This window comes from Aulonocara sp. 'chitande type north' Nkhata Bay, linkage group LG18, assembly GCF_057382095.1.
Source record: "Aulonocara sp. 'chitande type north' Nkhata Bay isolate Kocher_YH1m ecotype deep benthic linkage group LG18, A_spYH_male_GT1.1, whole genome shotgun sequence".
In the NCBI taxonomy this organism is placed as follows: Eukaryota; Metazoa; Chordata; class Actinopteri; order Cichliformes; family Cichlidae; genus Aulonocara; species Aulonocara sp. 'chitande type north' Nkhata Bay.
Window position 1 is genome coordinate 4,394,745 of NC_141361.1, and position 18,822 is coordinate 4,413,566.

Here is an 18,822-nt window from a genome sequence, read left to right on the forward strand (position 1 = left end):
TACAGTGGACACATGTGTGACTCCTGTGATTAAAGCATCTTTCTTTCAGCTTAACGAGTGAACCGTCAGCTCGTTCAAACACACGTTAAAGTCCGTTTGGCTCGACACCACCGAACAGAGGCAGCAATATAACATAGCTAACATTAACAGTGCAGTGAATCCTGCTTGTGCCGTGATATTCAGGACTGCAAACCGAGCAGCATTCACTGACTTTCAGCTTGTTGTGTTTGTGGATATATGACTGACTTTAATTATCCATAAAATCATCACATTCTCTGTAAAATTAAGGTCAACTATATATATATTTTGAAGTAGAGGCTTTAAAACATCACTAATGTCACATAACTTTGCCAACATGTGGCCAACATTAATGTTTTAATGTTCTTCATTATTAAACATTCGCACATAAATAAGAGACATCATATTCAGTACTTACTTTTGACAGTTCAGTCTTCGGCCGCTCCTTTCTGCCTTCTGCCGTATTTTGCGGCAAAATTATCCACACCCACCGCTGCGCTATGAATTGTGGGATATATGGGACCACGAAGCGTGCACCGGACCACGCTTGATATTTGGGAAAATCGACGGCGCATTTGGAGTATGCATTTGAAGTACACTTCAAATTGGGACAGCCGTCGTCCCGTGGCGGTGACGTAATCGTACTCAAAATGTGTACTTCAAGCGTGCGGTCTCTTAATTGGGACACAGCCATAGTGTGTGTCCTCTCATGTTCGTTGCTTGTCCATCTGTGTTTCTTCCCTGCGTTTTCTACCACAGTTGTCTGTTTAGGTTAGTTTTGTTAGTCATTACCAAATTAGGTCACCTTTAGGTTTTGTTTTCCTCCCCATGTTTCTGTTTGTGCCACCAGTGTGTAAATAAAGCTCGCTCACGTCCAAGACAGTGCCAGCGTCTGGGTCCTCTCTCACAGTCACCACACGTCTGCCACCGCAGCCGTGACGGTATCATTCTAAGATCTGAGTAAAAAAATCCTTCTCATTCTATATCTCTCTCTGGAAGAAATAAAAAGCCCACATTTGCAAAAAAAAAAAAGAAAGAGAGATATGTTTATTTAAATAATTAAAACAACATTTTCTGATTTCATCTAAGCAGTGTCAAACATAAAGAAAACATTGGGAAATAACGGACAACACTGTTCAAATCCATAATGACTTTTACTTATTTGTGTCACTTTCCAGCTTTTGGATAGAGTGATGTAATCTTGGCTATAGAATACAAGTGTCAATAAATTATTTAGCCATTCTTGTTTTTCTATAATAAAGTACATTCCACATTTTAAAACTTAACTAGTATGAATTCTCATGTGCCTTTTCAAGTGTATCAGCTGAACAAAACTTTTCCCGCAATTGCCACAGGAATGTGGCTTCTCAGGCATGTGAATTCTCATGTGAGTTTTCAAGGACGTCATATGACTGAAGCTTTTCCCACAGGTAATGCAAGAATGTGGCTTCTCACCTGTGTGAATTTTCATATGAATTTTCACTCCAGATTTCTGACTGAATCCTTTCCCACAAGTGTTACAACAATATGGCTTCTCACCTGTGTGAATTCTAATGTGAGCTTTCAAATTCGTCATGTCACTGAATCTCTTTCCACAGGTGTTACAAGGGTGGGGCTTCTCACCTGTATGAATCATTTTATGTTTTTTGAATCCTGATAAATCGCTAAATCTTTTCCCACAGGTGCTACAAGAATATGGCTTCTCACCTGTATGAATTCTCATGTGGGTTTTCAAGTTCATCATATGACTGAAACTTTTTCCACAGGTAATGCAAGAATGTGGCTTCTCACCTGTATGAATTCGCATGTGAGTTTTCAAGGACTTCATACGACTGAAGCTTTTCCCACAGGTAATGCAAGAATGTGGCTTCTCACCTGTGTGAATTTTCATATGATGTTCCAGTCCAGATTTCTGAGTGAATCGTTTCCCACAAGTCTTACAACAATATGGCTTCTCACCTGTGTGAATTCTAATGTGGGTTTTGAAGGCTGACAAGGCACTAAAGGTTTTTCCACATGTGCTACAACAATATGGCTTTTCACCTGTGTGGACTCTCATATGAGTTTTCAGGTTTATCATCTGACTGAATCCTTTTCCACAGATACTGCAAAAATGTGGCTTCTCACCTGTGTGAATTTTCATGTGAGTTTCCAGTCCTGATTTCTGACCAAAACATTTCCCACAGGTGCTACAAAAAAAAGGCTTCTCACCTGTGTGAATTCTTACATGTTTTGTCAAGTGACATTCGTACTGAAAAGTCTTTCCACAAGTGTCACAATTTAGAGACTTTTTACTTTTGCCAGTTTTACACTGATTCTCTGGCACTGGAGAGTTGTTTACACTGTTACTGTTCTTCAGCTCTGGTTTTCTAGTAGATTCTGATTCCACATGCTCATTTCCTCCTTGATGCTGGCTCTCTGGTGCAGGAGAGTTGTGAGAAAGGAGCTGGTCTCTGTTTGGTTCATGTTCACTTTCATCAAAAGTCACCATAAAGGTATCAGTCTCCTCCTTCAATAAAAGCTGTTCTCCTTCCTCACTGGTGCAAAGTTCCTCTGGTTCCTCTTTAATCCATGGGAGTTCTGGGTCCTCGTGGTTCAAACTGGAGTTCCTCTCCTGGTTACACACCTGCTGGTCATGCAGATCCTCTTGCTTAAAGACACACTGTTGCGCAAGATCTGAAGGGACAAGTGGACAAAAATATATTCTAATTTTAACGATTAGCAGTACTTTAATGGTTGTGAACTATGAACAGGTTGCTCACATGTACCACTGAAATTTAGAGTGTACAAATGTGACAAATTATTTGGACACTGAAGCAAATTGTTGAGTATTTGGATGTTTGTGATACTAAATATGTATGAATTTTAAAGATATTGGTTTTCTTCCAATTTAATTTAGTTTGGGAATGCTGGCTCTGACCTCTTATATCGTGGTAAACACTTTGACTGCACACGTCCAAACACCATGAAAAAAACTCTTCTTATATGATCAACTTCAACTTTAGAAATTCTGAATTGTATATTATGAAAACTGAATCTAAAAATTAATCCATTAATTAATCCTGGGAATTGATCAAATTAAATTTCACACATTTCCATTCTACAGAGAAAAAAACTTAATCTTTAACTTAAACTGATGACAAAAAAAAGAAACTTCTGCTGTTGGATTTGTGTCTCTGTAGGGGTGCAGACACTTCACTTCTTGCATTCTGGTGAATTTTTTTCACATGAATTAACATTTTTTTGCATCCTTAAAATGCAATGATGGGAATAATGGCGTTAAGTAACAATGTTACTAACGCTGTTACTTTTGTCAGTAACTAGTACTATAACTAATTACTATTTCTATGTTTACAACGCTGTTACAGTTACTAATAAGAAAATGTGGTGCGGACACGTTACTATTTTTCATTTAACCAGGAGCTGGGGGGGGGGACAATCACACGGGTGCTGCTGATTGGCTGAGGAAGAATAAAGTAGCCATGGTAAACCAATCACCTGACCAATTTAAGATGACACATAGCAACAAGATGCTATTTCAACCCAAAACAACCCTGAGTGTCCATTTTTGTGTTAAAAGTGGTAAATGTGATAAAAAAAATTTTTAAAAGTGATAAATAAAAAATATACCCCATAATTTTTTCCGGAATACTATTGTCACATTTACTGTCTAAGGTCAGTGGTAGGAAGAGAGAGATTGAGTTTTGAGATGTGAGAGATTTGTGATGTGTAGCATGTTTGGAGTGTAGTTAGTGTGTTGATATGTAGTTTGTGTGGATAATTGTTTGTTTTGTGTATAAGAACAGTGAAGCCACTGCTGCATGTCAAAGTTACTGTCAAAGAGCCACCAAGCCACCATTTACACTGCAGTCTGCAGAGGTGCATTAATTTTACTTATTGCAGATTCCTGCTATGCTAAGAAAAAGAAATGTTACTTCATTATTTTTAAGGGCAGTTTAGCATACCTTTACTGTATGTCGTTATTTCAGGTTTCCAGATGGTATCCAGCAGTCTGAGCCGCTCTTCTCCAGTCCAGATGATGATGCCCTCAGCCTCCTGCTTCACTACAAGCTGCTCTCCCTCTTTAATCTGTGGATGCTCTGGGTCCTGTGGGTCCAATGTGGAGTTACTCTTCTGGTTACAGACCTGCTGGACATCCAGACCCTTCCCCTCATTACAGTTCATGTTGCTGTTGGTTGTCTTAGATGAACACAAGAAAAAGATCTAATGTGATTATAGGAGAACACACATAAGCAAATATATCTCAGCAAGACTATGAATACGTTGCTCAAATAAAAACTACTTTCAGCAGCTTGCTTATTGATAAGCGATACCTGCTAAAGCAGGAAGCTCTAGGAATTCAGGTGTAGGTGTGTCACAGGTTAATATTGTTTAGGCAATGGCACTTCCCCACAGGTGCCACTAGTGGAGTGGACTCTGCTTTTGATGTAAACTGGACGCTTTGTCTGTCAGTTTGACAACCCTCAGGTCACATCAGAGTAATAACAATATGTGGGAAAATAATAATGAAGACTAGAACATTTTCTATACTGTTAATTAACTTTCGCCTGTTTTGAATAGGCACTGTTATTTGCTTATTGCTGTATTCGCGGTATGCTTACGCGTGGGAGTATCACCAGTTAAACTCTGAGGTTATTTTATGTTTCTTTTTCAAAACAATATGAATGACAGATTGTTGTGTTTAGCCAACCCCACAAAGTGCCATTTGTAGGCGACGTATTCACACTGATTACTTCCTGCTTTGTCGGTATCAAGTCCTGGAAAGCCGCTGTTCCAGATCTACTGGCGTTTAGATCTACTGGCGTTTAGATCAACTGGCGTTGGTCGAACAGATGTGCGGCAGTCTTGCGTTTCAGGAGCTGCTACCGACAAACCAGCAAAAAAAACGCCAAATGTGTCATCTGTGACACTTGTGAGGTTATCTCAAACACACTCCGTCAGTCTTGATGCTGTTGAACAACAAAATGTTTAAAAATGTGGCGAGTTTACCTGGTGATATCCTCACGCGCGACACGATCGCGAAACAGCAAACAATTAACACCACGCCGATGTTGTTCACAGGACAGCAAGAGTAAACGATCGGGAGACTCTTTTCGTTCCCCTCGCACGGTTTATTTCTCCGGTTTCAGCGTTTTTGCTCCACAACTAAAGCGAGCAGTTTACTTTGTGCACTAACATGGACTCGAGTCAACCAGCGCCACCTCTGGCCAAGTGCCACAGCCTACAGCCAGATCAACCTGTGACACACATCTGCAGCACGTTTGAATTCGTTACATGCACATTTGTACCTTTCAATTGTGTCTGTTTGTGCGTCATGCAAATAAACCTTTGAAATGAATGACATGACACTAATATTTCACTAGTGTTGTAACATCACATGTCGTTAGCGTAGTCTGTCTGTGTCTTTTCTCTGCAAACAAACATTTTAGAGTTGGTTGTGATATACAGTCTGTATAAGTGTGGTTAATCTAATAAACATTTGTAAGGAGATGGCAGTTACTGTGAATGTACAGCAGGTGATTAGTAATAAACAGTCAGACAATGACTCTGACAATCTCATTCAATCTTGCAGACTGAATGCACCTTCTGTGGAAAGTGGTACCACACAGTGTGTGTGGACGTCCCCTGTGCAGAAGGCGACTACAAATGTTGTGGGTGCTAAATAAACAGAAACAAATGATCCCTGTTGTCTTTGCTTACTGATGTTTTTAGTGTTGACAATCCACATTGCTGGAATTGCATCTGTCAACATGTTTGTGGGTAGATTTGGATGTACCAGGGGTAAGTGCAGCCACTCAGCCTCTACTCAATGTGATCATAGCAGCAGGTGCAGATGTGTCACAAGTTAATCTAGTAGTAGGCTGTGGTAGTAGTGGACTGACCTCCATTTGAAACTGCTCCAGCTGCTGTGTGATAGTGGATCTGCTACAAATTGAAGATCATAAGCAAGTTTTGAGAGTTGGAGGCAAATAGGGACCCCTCTTCTTGCCTCAGATGTCTCTCCTTTCTGAGGCTCTTCCCGGGTGGGGGCAGATGGAGCTCCTCCTCAAGGTTTCTGCTGGGCTTTGTCTGTTCTTGGAGTACTGTTTGTTCCTCTTTATGAGATAACTCCTCGTTTATCTCAGCCTTGGCACCAAGCACAGATGGATGACGTATGGAATAAAACAAGTTGGACGTGAACAGTTTAACCCCCGACTTGTTAAAATTAAATCCATTTGCTTTAAACAGATGCCTGCATTCCCAAAAAATATTAAAGTTGTTGATAAAATGCACTGAGTGGTCAGCACATGCTGATATAAGCCATTTATTCAGTGTAAACAACCTGCTGAATCTCTCGTCTCCTCCTCTGACCGGTGTTCCAGATCTACTGGCGTTTAGATCAACTGGCGTTGGTCGAACAGATGTGTGGCAGTCTTGCGTTTCAGGAGCTGCTACCGACAAACCAGCAAAAAAACGCCAAATGTGTCACCTGTGACACTTGTGAGGTTATCTCAAACACACTCCGTCAGTCTTGATGCTGTTGAACAACAAAATGTTTAAAAATGTGGCGAGTTTACCTGGTGATATCCTCATGCGCGACGCGATTGTGAAAACAGCAAACAAGTAACACCACGCCGATGTTGCTCACAGGACAGCAAGAGTAAACGATCGGGAGACTCTTGTCGTCGTTATCGTTCCCCTCGCACGGTTTATTTCTCCGAATTCAGCGTTTTTGCTTCACAACTACAGCGTGCAGTTTACTTTGTGCACTAACATGGACTCGAGTCAACCAGCGCCACCTCTGGCCAAGTGCCACAGCCTACAGCCAGATCAACTTGTGACATACATCTGCAGCACTTTTGAATTCGTTTCATGCACATTTGTACCTTTCAATTGTGTCTGTTTGTGCGTCTGCAAATAAACCTTTGAAAAGAATGAAATGATATCATATATTCCTTATTGGCCTACATTTGTACAAAATTCCAAATTATATACACAAAGTCATAGAAATCACTACTCCAATTGGTGATCATGATTTTGATATTCTCTTTTTCCATAACAATGAAATACGCCTTGGACAAATATGACACATCAATATTTCATTAGTGTTGTTGTCACATCACATCCTGTAAGCATCGTTTGTCTGTGTCCTTTCTCTGGAAATGAATATTTCCAGCCAATATAGGCAATTCATCAACATGGCTGGAGTTATATACAGTCTGTATAAGTGTGGTTAATCCAATGAAGATTTGTAAGGAGACGGCAGTAACTTTGAATTCACAGCAGTTACACAGTGATTAGTAATAAACAGCCAGTGAGAGTGAGTGGATTTAAGAAAGTCAGTGACTCAGGTGTGTCGCTTGGTTTGTCATCTGTTTGTGAGACTGGAGGAGACGTAGAAATCTTTTGTTTTAAATCTTAGTTAGGAAGATTCCTGTTTGAAAACAAGCACTTTTTGTGAGAAATGCAAGAACCACATCTGCAGAAAGCATACCGTTACATTCTGTCCATCATGTGGACAAAATCGAAAATGTTGAGCATTGAAAAACTGAGAACGTTGGGCAAGTTCAGAAGAAATGTGTTTGTAAGAACGAAAAACCAAATTGTTCCTAAAATAGTTATGGAAAGTCTAACTGTTGTATGTCTGTGTTCTACATGTTTATCTGATGGGAAATAAAGTTGCTATTGTTTTATTGCAGTTTCTTGACAATTCTGAGTGGATTTACACAGTACGGGTCAAAATTACCTGCAACAAAATCAATGTCACTTTTTTGTTTTTCAACATAATACAAGGGTTAATTTCCAAAACTTCCATATGATCTTCAATTTGTAGCAGATCCACTATCACACAGCAGCTGGAGCAGTTTCAAATGGAGGTCAGTCCACTACTACCACAGCCTACTACTAGATTAACTTGTGACACATCTGCACCTGCTGCTATGATCACATTGAGTAGAGGCTGAGTGGCTGCACTTACCCCTGGTACATCCAAATCTACCCACAAACATGTTGACAGATGCAATTCCAGCAATGTGGATTGTCAACACTAAAAACATCAGTAAGCAAAGACAACAGGGATCATTTGTTTCTGTTTATTTAGCACCCACAACATTTGTAGTCGCCTTCTGCACAGGGGACGTCCACACACACCGTGTGGTACCACTTTCCACAGAAGGTGCATTCAGTCTGCAAGATTGAATGAGATTGTCAGAGTCATTGTCTGACTGTTTATTACTAATCACCTGCTGTACATTCACAGTAACTGCCATCTCCTTACACATGTTTATTAGATTAACCACACTTATACAGACTGTATATAACAACCAACTCTAAAATGTTTGTTTGCAGAGAAAAGACACAGACAGACTACGCTAACGACATGTGATGTTACAACACTAGTGAAATATTAGTGTCATTTCATTCTTTTCAAAGGTTTATTTGCAGACGCACAAACAGACACAATTGAAAGGTACAAATGTGCATGAAACGAATTCAAACGTGGTGCAGATGTGTGTCACAGGTTGATCTGGCTGTAGGCTGTGGCACTTGGCCAGAGGTGGCGCTGGTTGACTCGAGTCCATGTTGTGGAGCAAAAACGCTGAAACCGGAGAAATAAACCGTGCAAGGGAACGATAACGACGACAAGAGTCTCCCGATCGTTTACTCTTGCTGTCCTGTGAACAACATCGGCGTGGTGTTACTTGTTTGCCGTTTTCGCGATCGCGTCGCGCGTGAGGATATCACCAGGTAAACTCGCCACATTTTTAAACATTTTGTTGTTCAACAGCATCAAGACTGACGGAGTGTGTTTGAGACAACCTCACAAGTGTCACAGGTGACACATTTGGCGTTTTTTTGCTGGTTTGTCGGTAGCAGCTCCTGAAACGCAAGACTGCCACACATCTGTTCGACCAACGCCAGTTGATCTAAACGCCAGTAGATCTGGAACACCGGCGGTACAGGTCCACTGATGAATACAGCTGCCTTCAGAGAGTTTGCAGTATTTAATAATCCAGTAAAGTCCCGTTTCTGCACGGAGTGGACCGTTTTTTCTCATTATGTGAGTTTAAAGTGTGATTTCATCTCCTGCTAACGTCACTTGTGTGTGTTTCACTGGATGTTTAAAACTCAAAGTTTACAGTTTAAAGAAATGGAGCGTTTCTACGCCAGGTTTTAGTCTGTTAGCCTACAAACTGAGCTCCGATCAGGGTCCTACACGAGTCCTACACCTGTGTTAGTTCAGTGACCCCCAGGGTCCGTTGATCGGCGGACAGAGGCGGTTTCTCGCAGCTTAAGTACACTTTTTTGTTTTACGGCGGTACTTTTGCGACTTTTTCCCGAGGTCGCAAAAGTATGACGTCACAACATTCTGATTGGTCACTTGCAATGTTGATCCTGGAACAACATTTACTATGTTGATCTGGGAACAACACCAACACGACGATATCAGATCGCGCCCCGGGCAGAGGTTTTTTTTTCCATACCTGTAATTCTTCAGCATCAGTCAGCCTTTCTTTTATAAACTCGCACTGTTGCTTCAACAGCTAAAGAATTTCGCTGTTAAGCGAGCTAACGGTACATGAACACGTCGAGCAAGTAAGGGTTGTGGCATCTTCCGCTGTTCTTCTGAATTTCCGGGAAACTGGTCATATCAGTGGCGTATTGCTGCCCTCCTCAGGCCATTAGTAGAAACTGGATGTGATCCTCTGTGTGTGAGAGCTGCTTCAGCTCAGCATCTTTCCTCTTCAGCTCAGTGATCTCCTGCTCCAGCTTCTCCTGAAGCTCTTTGACTCGACTCACTTCAGTTTCCTGCTGGGATCTGATCTGCTGCTTCACATCAGAGCTTCTTTTCTGGATGAGATGGATCAGCTCAGTGAAGATCTTCTCACTGTGCTCCACTGTTTGATCAGCAGACTGATTGATGGCCTCCACCTCCTGTTGAAGCAGCTTCACATCTTTCTCTCTGTCCTGGATTCTCTGCTGGATGTTTTGTTGACTCACCTCCAGCTCTCTCTGCCTCACAGTAGGAAGAAGAGTGAGGGTTATCAGACTTTATTCCAGGAAGAGAAGCACTAAATGATTCCTATGTGTTTACCCATTTTCTGTTCAAAACCCATAGAAATATAATGTCATGCTTTTCAGTTCATCATGTAAATCTGCTAAATTAGTAATTCTGTTCTCTACAATAATTCAGATAACAAAAATGAACAGAGAAATTACTGATAGTGATAAAAACAAACAAAGGAAAAATAAAAAAAACTTGCCGATAAAATAAAACTCAGCACACAAACTGACTTTTACACTTCTTTTCTTCAGTTACACAGACTGGATCCCACACTAGTCTTTTGCTGCCCTCTATTTCTCATTGAAGTTGTAACTATGAGAATATAGAAAGCCCAAAACTGTGTTCCACAGAAACAGAAACTTTATTGTTACAATTCATGCAGCACTTCACCTTGTATATAACATATACAGGACATAGAATGAGACTAATATCACCTTCAGTTTAACCACAGCTGGAGGATCCAATTGGCTGTCTGTCAAGAAACTAGACGAACCTCAACCTAAATTAAGGCCGTTACTGGTGCTGACTGCAGCCCCATAACCATCAGATAGCATCTGAGACCGCAGGGCTTCAAAAACAAAAAAAAAGTCTTCAAAGGCCTCGTCTCCTTGAATGCCACAGAACTGTCCGTTTGGACTTTGCAAGAGAGCACCAAACATGGGACATTGAAAGGTGATAGAAAGTTTTATTGTCTGATGAAAAATATTTAACCTTGATGGTCCTGATGGTTTCCAACATTACTGGCATGACAGGCAGATCCCACCTGAGATGTTTCCTATGTGCCACAGGAGGTGCATGCGCGTCAAACGCTGGCTATGTCCAGATGTTGCAGAGAGCATGACTGAGGGCCCTCGTCTGCGTGGTAACGACTGGGTTTTTCAACAGGATAGCGCTACAGTACACAGTGCCCACAGGACAAGGGACTTCTTCCACTCTTTTTGGCCCATTCCCCTGATTTAAATCCAATTGAGAACCTTTGGGGATGGATGGCAAGGGAAGTTTACAAAAATGGACAACAGTTCCAGATAGCAGATGTCCTTCATGTGGCCGCCTTCATCACTTGGAAAAATGTTCCCACTCACCTCATGGAAGTGCTTGCATCAAACAAATATTTGAAGTATCAACAACATAATGGTGGAGCTACCCATTACCAAGTTTATGTTTGGAACTTTGATTTTTGCTTTGGGGGGGGGGGGGTTACAGATTTTTTTGGAGGTGTGGTCCTAAACCTTTGATAAACTGTAAAACAGCCTGTTTCAGTTTAAATGTGGTTTTCAATAAATTGCATGCTCAAAATGTTTTGTCTCACTCCCATTTCTTCTTGTTGCAAGTTGAAGCTCTATTTGGAACCTTGTTAAGATCCAACCATGCAAAATATAATTTTTTTTGCCATTTTTCAAGTGGTCTTAAACTTTTGATCAGGACTGTATGAGGAGATTCAAGTGGGGAATAGACCACAACTAGCTTTGCACACACTCACATAAATGGGGATACATCATATGACTCTTTTTCCATAGAAAGTGATTCCTATATGAGTGCAGCCTTCTCCAATCAGATAATAATGATAAAAGGCCGTAAAAATCTATAAAGTACAAATCAGTTTGTCAGTAAAATGCAACAGTGTTGCAAAAAAGATAAGACTTTTGGTAAATCTGATGATCTAGCCCACAGGTAATACATTTCAATATACATTGTACTAAAAACATACTCTACGTAAAAAGTCAGTGAAAGTGTGGCACTTCCAGCTGATTTTTAAATCAAACCTCAGAACATAACCTGCTACTGAGCAGGGTTTGTGTTCAGAATCAGTTACCTTGGTGATTTAGCAAGGGAAAAAAGAGAGCCACTGACACAATCTAACCTTTTAATCTCCATCCATGGTACATCCCTTTGTACTACAAAGCAGGGTTATCATATTCATGTTAGGTTAACCTAGTCAGACTGGTCAGTGGTGAAAATCAACAATGCTGTAAAATAAAATAATTGTCCCCTCACTGATCTATTTTGTACGTATTTGTTAGACTTCCATTTTAAAATGTCTGATTTAGGGTCAAAAGCATTGATGAGACTAACGTATTAAAAGTTATTTACTGTCACATTTACATGCAATTTCCACTGTAAACCAGCAGTTATAGCACATAAATATCATATGTGTGCATCATTGATTAAAGTAGGCTTATAAAACAGAGGGAGGCAAGTTCAAGTAGTGAAAAAAGCATTTTCTGAATTTATGTAAAACAATATGAGAAAAAAAAGTGTGAAACAAGACAGAGCGCTCTGATATTTCAGAGATTACACCTTAAAATTTTCAATGAATTAATTAATTGAAATACTTAAGTTAAAAAAAAACAAAACAACAACAGTTGTAAATACAGTTCAAGAGGACAGGCACATGCTGAAGTTTGCGCCTCAAGAAAGTCAACACCACAACACATGAAGTGACCTTGAATCCATAATGATATAATATTTTTGGTCTTGTCTTACTTTCAAGCAGCTTTTAAACCTGTTCAGAAAATGACTAAAGGAATAAATATAATTAACAATTATTAGATTATTACTGTGGAGATAATAATAATAATAATAATCATTATTATTACAACTAAAGCTCTCCCAAATTTTGTAAGTAAGTAAAAACCTTTAAACTGTATGAATTTTCATATGTCTTTTCAAATGGATAATCTGAATGAATCTTTTCCCACATATGCTACAAGAGTGTATCTTTTCCCCTGTGTGAATTCTTATATGAGTTTTCAATGTTGATGAAACCGTAAATTCTTTCCCACAGGTGTTACAAGAATAGGGCCTCTCACCTGTGTGAACTCTCACGTGGGTTTTTAATGTTGATTTTCGACTGAATGTTTTCCCACAGGTGCTACAAGAATACGGCTTCTCACCTGTGTGAATTCTCATATGACGTTTCAGTTCTGATTTCCAGGTAAATGTTTTCTCACACGTGCTACAAGAATGTGGCTTCTCACCTGTGTGGATTCTGATGTGATGTGCCAAAGTTGATTTCTGACTGAATGAGTTACCACAGGTGTTACAAGAATATGGCTTCTCGCCCGTGTGAATTCTCATGTGAGTTTTCAAGTTTATAATTTGACTGAATCTTTTTCCACAGGTGCTACAAGAATGTGGCTTCTCGCCTGTATGAATTTTCAAATGTTTAGTTAGTCTGGATTTATCGTGAAAAGCTTTTCCACAAGTGTCACACTTTACAGACTTTTTACTTGTGTCAGTGTTACACTGACTCTCTGGTCCAGGAGAGTTGCAAGACAGTTTCCGGTCACTGTGTGCTTCTGGTTCACTGTGATCACTTTCCTCGTGGGTCACCACAAAATTATCAGACTCCTGCTTCAGTCCAAGCTGCTCCCTTTCCTGACTGGTACAAGGTTCCTCCTTTTCCTCTTTAATCTGTGGAGGCTCTGAGTCATCCAGGTCCAGACTGGAGTTCTTATCCTGCTTACAGACCTGCTGGTCTGTGAGATCCTCCTCCTCCTCCTTAGAGACATGCTGATGTTGGAGGTCTGAAGGGACAAATTGAAAAAGAAAAAACTGAAACATCTGAAAAAAAAAATACATTTTAATCTTCATCCGTAGGAGTCTCGATAAAGCATTGCTTGACTCTAAAATAATGCCACTGTCTACATTCAGGAAGGAAGGATTGTTCATGATGGTAGGATGAAGAAGCATCATTAATGCAGCTCTACAGCAATCACTGAGCATAAACGCCAAAGAAAAACTCCCTTTTACCATGAAGACAAGTGGACTGGAAAATGGTTTATAAATAAAGGCTGCTTTTGATTTTTCCAAATGTGCGACTTTTGTGTCACTATTTTATGCCTGCATAGTCATGTGACAGCAAAAACAGGTAAGTATGTAAAATAGAAAAATTTTATCGTGAAATTGGCTCATCAAAATATCAAAATATTGATAATGTTCCCAGAGGAAGTGTAAGATTAAGCGTTAGCTGCAGATGATTCTAACAGCAATAAACATGTTGGATTTCCTGCTATAATTACATTCTTATTAGAAACGAAAGTTAATCTGTTGGGTCTTTATTTTCTCTGATACTGAGAGGGCACAGTAAGGACTTGGACACAGATGCTGAAACATTAACCTTGTCATAACGAAGGCTTGTGAGCTTACTGTTCGAAATCGGGCATATTCAAGTTCATGTTCTGCATCTTTAACCGCTGGGTGTTTGAGTAACACGTTTGCTGAATGCTTGGATTTTTTACACTCAGGTATAATTTTGTTTCTTGTGGTTTTATTTTGACGGGTGTCAAAAATTCTTCAACGTAGGAAAAACCTTCACCTTGTTACACTGTAGCTTCTTCTGCCATTAACTTGTGTTTATGTTTTGCTATATTTATTGAGCACTTTGCCACAAAGGGGATGAATTAAAATCCACTGAATCTCATTTTCAGCTTATAGTAGTATAGTAATCTCAAAACTATTTCTTCTCAACCAACAGATTTCAGCTGGACTTCAACTTGTTTTAGTAACCTTCAACAGCAAACATAAACAGATTTAAAATAATTTTAGTGAAATAAACAAATCCCTATATTCAGATTGGATAAGGTGCTTTTACCTTCAACTGACACAAACTGTAGGTTTAATGTTAAATGTTCACAGTTTAGGAAAAAAAATGCATTAAAGTTACTTATTGCAGTTAGTCCTTAAATTCTTCCTAAAAGTAACTCTGAGCTCTGATTAGCATCCAAATTGAGTCATATTTATTTTTCTAAGACCTTTACAGTTTTACATACCTATTCTGTGTGAGTTTATTTCAGGTTTCCAGTTGGTGTCACTTAGTCTGTCCTGGTCTTCCCTGGCCCAGACGAGGATGCCTTTGCCTTCGTGCTTCAGTACAAGCTGTTCTCCCTCCAGACTGGTGCAAATTTCCTCCTCTTCCTCTTTAGTCTGCTGAGAATCTGAATCCTGCTGGTCCAGATTGGAGTGACTCTCCTGGTTACAGACCTGCTGGTTATCCATATCCTCTTCTTCCTTACATTCATCTTCGTCTGGGAGGTCTTGAGGAACAAAAACACACAAGAAAACATTTACTAATGTGATGATGGCAAAACACCCACCTGAGCAACTATATCCCAGCATATGTAACCATTTCCCTCACATATGAGTGAAATGAGTTCTGACAGTCTTATTAGCAAAGTTGTCACACTTTCAGTCCCCACTTATGTTGGGCACTGGTGCCTTCACAAACAGAGGCCCACACCACAGTTATGTCAGAACTGCTTTTGTGTTGTTGGAGGGGAAGACACTCAGAGTAGGTAAGTGGCACATTAAGGAAGTCACATACCTGTGAACTATATTACTGAGGTCCACAGGCATGAGTCTGATCAGTAGGGTTCATTAAATCTATTTATTTTTAATCAAAACATTGTTTTGTAATGCTGTATATACATTATAATAACATGAACATGCATTTAGTATCAACAGGTGATTGCAATTGTAATGCAAACAGTGCAGCTCCATGCTAAACTTTTGCACGATCGCATGTGTTTCATGAGACAGATCATACACATTTATTTCCTGAATTAAACAGCCTACTGGAAGCAAAATATACCAACCTAAAGAAGTAGAAATGAAAAAATTCTATGTAAATGTATATTATTATTAGATATTAAAGGAAAGAAAACCACAACACATCAACACTCGGTTGATGTCGGCCCTTGCTGTCTATCTTCAATCTTCTCCTGGCAGATAGACTAATAACAGCACAAACATGAGTAGACCAAAGACTAGTGGTACACACAGATGATCTCTGCAGACAGATGGGCTATGAGTAGTTGCCCACAGTCTGCCAACGGACTGCTAAGGCACTGCCATTGCCGAACCATAATTTTGCCCCAAGGGCTTCTCGAGGACAAATGTGTTGGTTGCAACTACAATATAGAAAGCAGCTAAATTAAAAGAAATTAAATTAAATTATAAAGTTTGATTAGCTGTTGAAACAAATATGTGATCTTGTTAAGTGTGTAATAACGTAGTGTAAAAGTGTAATAAACAGCTAAACCTACTTGGAGCAGAGACTGCTGAGCCACTGCTGAGGGCAATGTAAAATGACCCTGAATGATAAAGATCTGGAAAAAGTTTGTGGAACATCTGAAAAACTGTCATTTTTGCCTCAAACCAACGTTGCCCTGATGCCAAGAAAACTTTCCTAGACAACGGTCGAGGAATGTAGCCAGAGAGATGCCGTGAACTTTCCCCGATCCCTCACTTGCTTTTTTTTTACACTGTATTCTGCTGTGTATTCCATATCTTGTGACACAGGCATGATATTTTACTCAGTTTCTGTTATACTGGACCTGCAACCATTTATTGTGTTGTTTATGAGATTTTTTACACCAGAAGTCTCAGTGGAGAAGCACATTTTGTCATGAGAATTGTTTTAGTTCACCTGGAAATAAGTGCATTCATTTTAATTAGGCATTCACGCATTTGTTTGTTTGTTTTACAGCAGGAATACTCTGTCAGTTTCTTGGTCAAATTAAAGTGCGGATGCAGCAAATATGATCTCAATTTCATATTAAATACGGGCGTTAGAGATGAAAACTCTGCCTATTGTTGTTTCTTTGAAAGCGATTGTATTTAATGAACTTACAGCACAGTTTGCTCTCTTTGTGTTGATACAGCTCAACTAACAGCCTCAGTCTCCATCTCTCACTTACACGAAAGTTATCAATGAAATGAGAAGAGTAATTATTATACTTGGTTGTTAAAGTAAATGGATGGTTGAAATATTAATAACAGATCGGGTATTGTTTCCATAATCTCCACACTCACGTGTATCCGCTGGGAATAAACAGAAGCGGTGGTATTAAAAACATTAACTTTAAATTACAAGGCCCAGCCTAAATACTGCCGCTAGCCGCTTATCGTTTAAGACAAAGAGAAGCACTTCTATTATTTATGTAAAAAATAAAAAAAAACCCTCAGAGCTGCGCCTTCATTTTATTCTACAAACTGGGCTGTGATTTAGGTGCTGCGTGAGTCATCCCAGTTTTACATACCGATTATGTGTAACTTTATCTCAGGTTTCCGGCTGATATCCAGCAGCCTGAGCTGATGGTTGATTTCCTCCTCATACCGGACGATCGTTTTTTTAACCTCTGAGAAGATTTCTTCAGCAACGCCAGTCAATCTATCCCTGATGAAGTCTCTCATATACTGAACTGAAGACATTGCTGAGCCGTAACACAGACGCATCGTTTCCGTTCGTCCTCGTCTTGTGTTAGATCTGCGGAAAGCTTAAGGAGCGCCCCCTTCAGCTCAGGCTGAGAATTCCAATCAGAAACAAATCCTTACAGAGCAGCTAGTAACGTGGACACAGGCACCAAAACTTCATGCTTTGGAGCCATTATCTTGAAAATGTATTTATTTATTTTTGCTTTCAATCTTAGGAAACAGTTGTTTTCTAAGCCTCAGATTTAAACTAACTACAACATGAAAGACTGAAGTTTAATTAACTCAGCAATGTCTCTAAGCTAAAGTCCAGCATAGAGTGGCTGAGTGAATGTGGTCCGGATTCTGTGGAGGAAGTCATGGTTTCAGGGAAGAAGGACACAATACCTGCTCATCTGGAGGACTGAGGACCTGAGAGTCTCAGAGCTCTGACACAAAACCTCAGAGGACGGATATTGTTGTTGGACGAGTTTGTAGACTCACATCTTCTACAACTGAAATAGTTCTCCATCACAGCACCAGCCCACAGACTTCCAAATAACATAAAAATCATACATGAAACTGGTTCCCTCATTTTACAGTAAAGGGTGTTTCCTTGATAACATGTGGATGCTTTGCTTTGCTCCATAGACTGCTATTGTTCCTTCAGCACTGGTGTGATCACATTATAGAGAGAGATTACAGTAAATTATATAGTTTCAAAAATAAGGCAAATATTGGGCTGGCGGTAGAGGTGCTTCCATATTTTTATCCTTTAAGTAAATTGGGATTGAAATGAGCCTCTTTCATCAAAGTATCACTGAGAAATTACAAAGCCCCCCCACAAAATATGAGTTAAAACAAAACATACTGGAAATCTCTGACAGAAAGTCCACGTTAGCACAAAATGTTTTCCATCACATGTTGTTCAGTGCATTCATCTCATTAGAGTTTTCATAATTACTAAAAAAAAATGGTAAATGGTCTGTATTTGTATAGCGCTTTACTTAGTCCCTAAGGACCCCAAAGTGCTTTACACTACATTCAGTCATCCACCCCATCACACACACATTCACACACTGGTGATGGCAAGCTACATTGTAGCCACAGCTGCCCTGGGGAGCCCTGAGACTTACTATTACATTTTTATGCAGTTTCTACTGCTGCACTAAATAAACATCATATGTGTGTCTCATTGCATAAAATGCTGGAGCTAGGACATTTAAACAGGAACTGTAACACAGAGTGAGGCACAATTAACCAAAAAACAAACATCAGTATGTGAATTAATCTAAGACAATGTCAGGCAAAGAAAAGCTTGTGTGAAATAAGGCCCAACACTGTTAGGTTTCTCCCATATTTTACACATAAAGAAATCTTTATTTAAACTTTAAAGAAATCACAACCTTTCAGTGCATGCTGAAATCTTGTGAAAATAACTTTTGCATTACCAATGTCCATATTGATATATATATATATATATATATATATATATATATATATAAAAAACATGTCCCTTTCCAGCTGTGTATCCTCCTCACTGAACA

General features: G+C 39.6%; 1 protein-coding gene across 4 annotated transcripts; it reads right to left on the reverse strand.

The window, feature by feature from the left end:
* Nucleotides 1-1,064: 1,064 nt before the first annotated feature.
* Nucleotides 1,065-17,320, reverse strand: LOC147307698 (uncharacterized). 4 transcript variants are annotated; one of them, XM_086273030.1, is made up of 4 exons: nt 17,125-17,319; nt 14,857-15,120; nt 12,816-13,611; nt 1,065-2,699 (listed from the first exon to the last, which is right to left on the reverse strand). In XM_086273030.1, the coding sequence occupies exons 1-4, from the start codon at nt 17,294-17,296 to the stop codon at nt 1,301-1,303; spliced, it is 2,631 nt and encodes an 876-aa protein (XP_086129156.1). In that variant the 5' UTR covers nt 17,297-17,319; the 3' UTR covers nt 1,065-1,300. The 4 variants fall into 4 exon arrangements, with proteins under 4 accessions (XP_086129156.1, XP_086129153.1, XP_086129154.1 ...); XM_086273027.1 differs by lacking the exons at nt 12,816-13,611; nt 14,857-15,120; nt 17,125-17,319 and adding exons at nt 3,984-4,218; nt 5,922-6,165; nt 9,504-10,031 and having other exon boundaries at nt 1,065-2,694; XM_086273028.1 differs by lacking the exons at nt 12,816-13,611; nt 14,857-15,120; nt 17,125-17,319 and adding exons at nt 3,984-4,218; nt 5,922-6,470; nt 6,597-6,782 and having other exon boundaries at nt 1,065-2,694.
* Between the last annotated feature and the right edge of the window lie 1,502 nt (nt 17,321-18,822).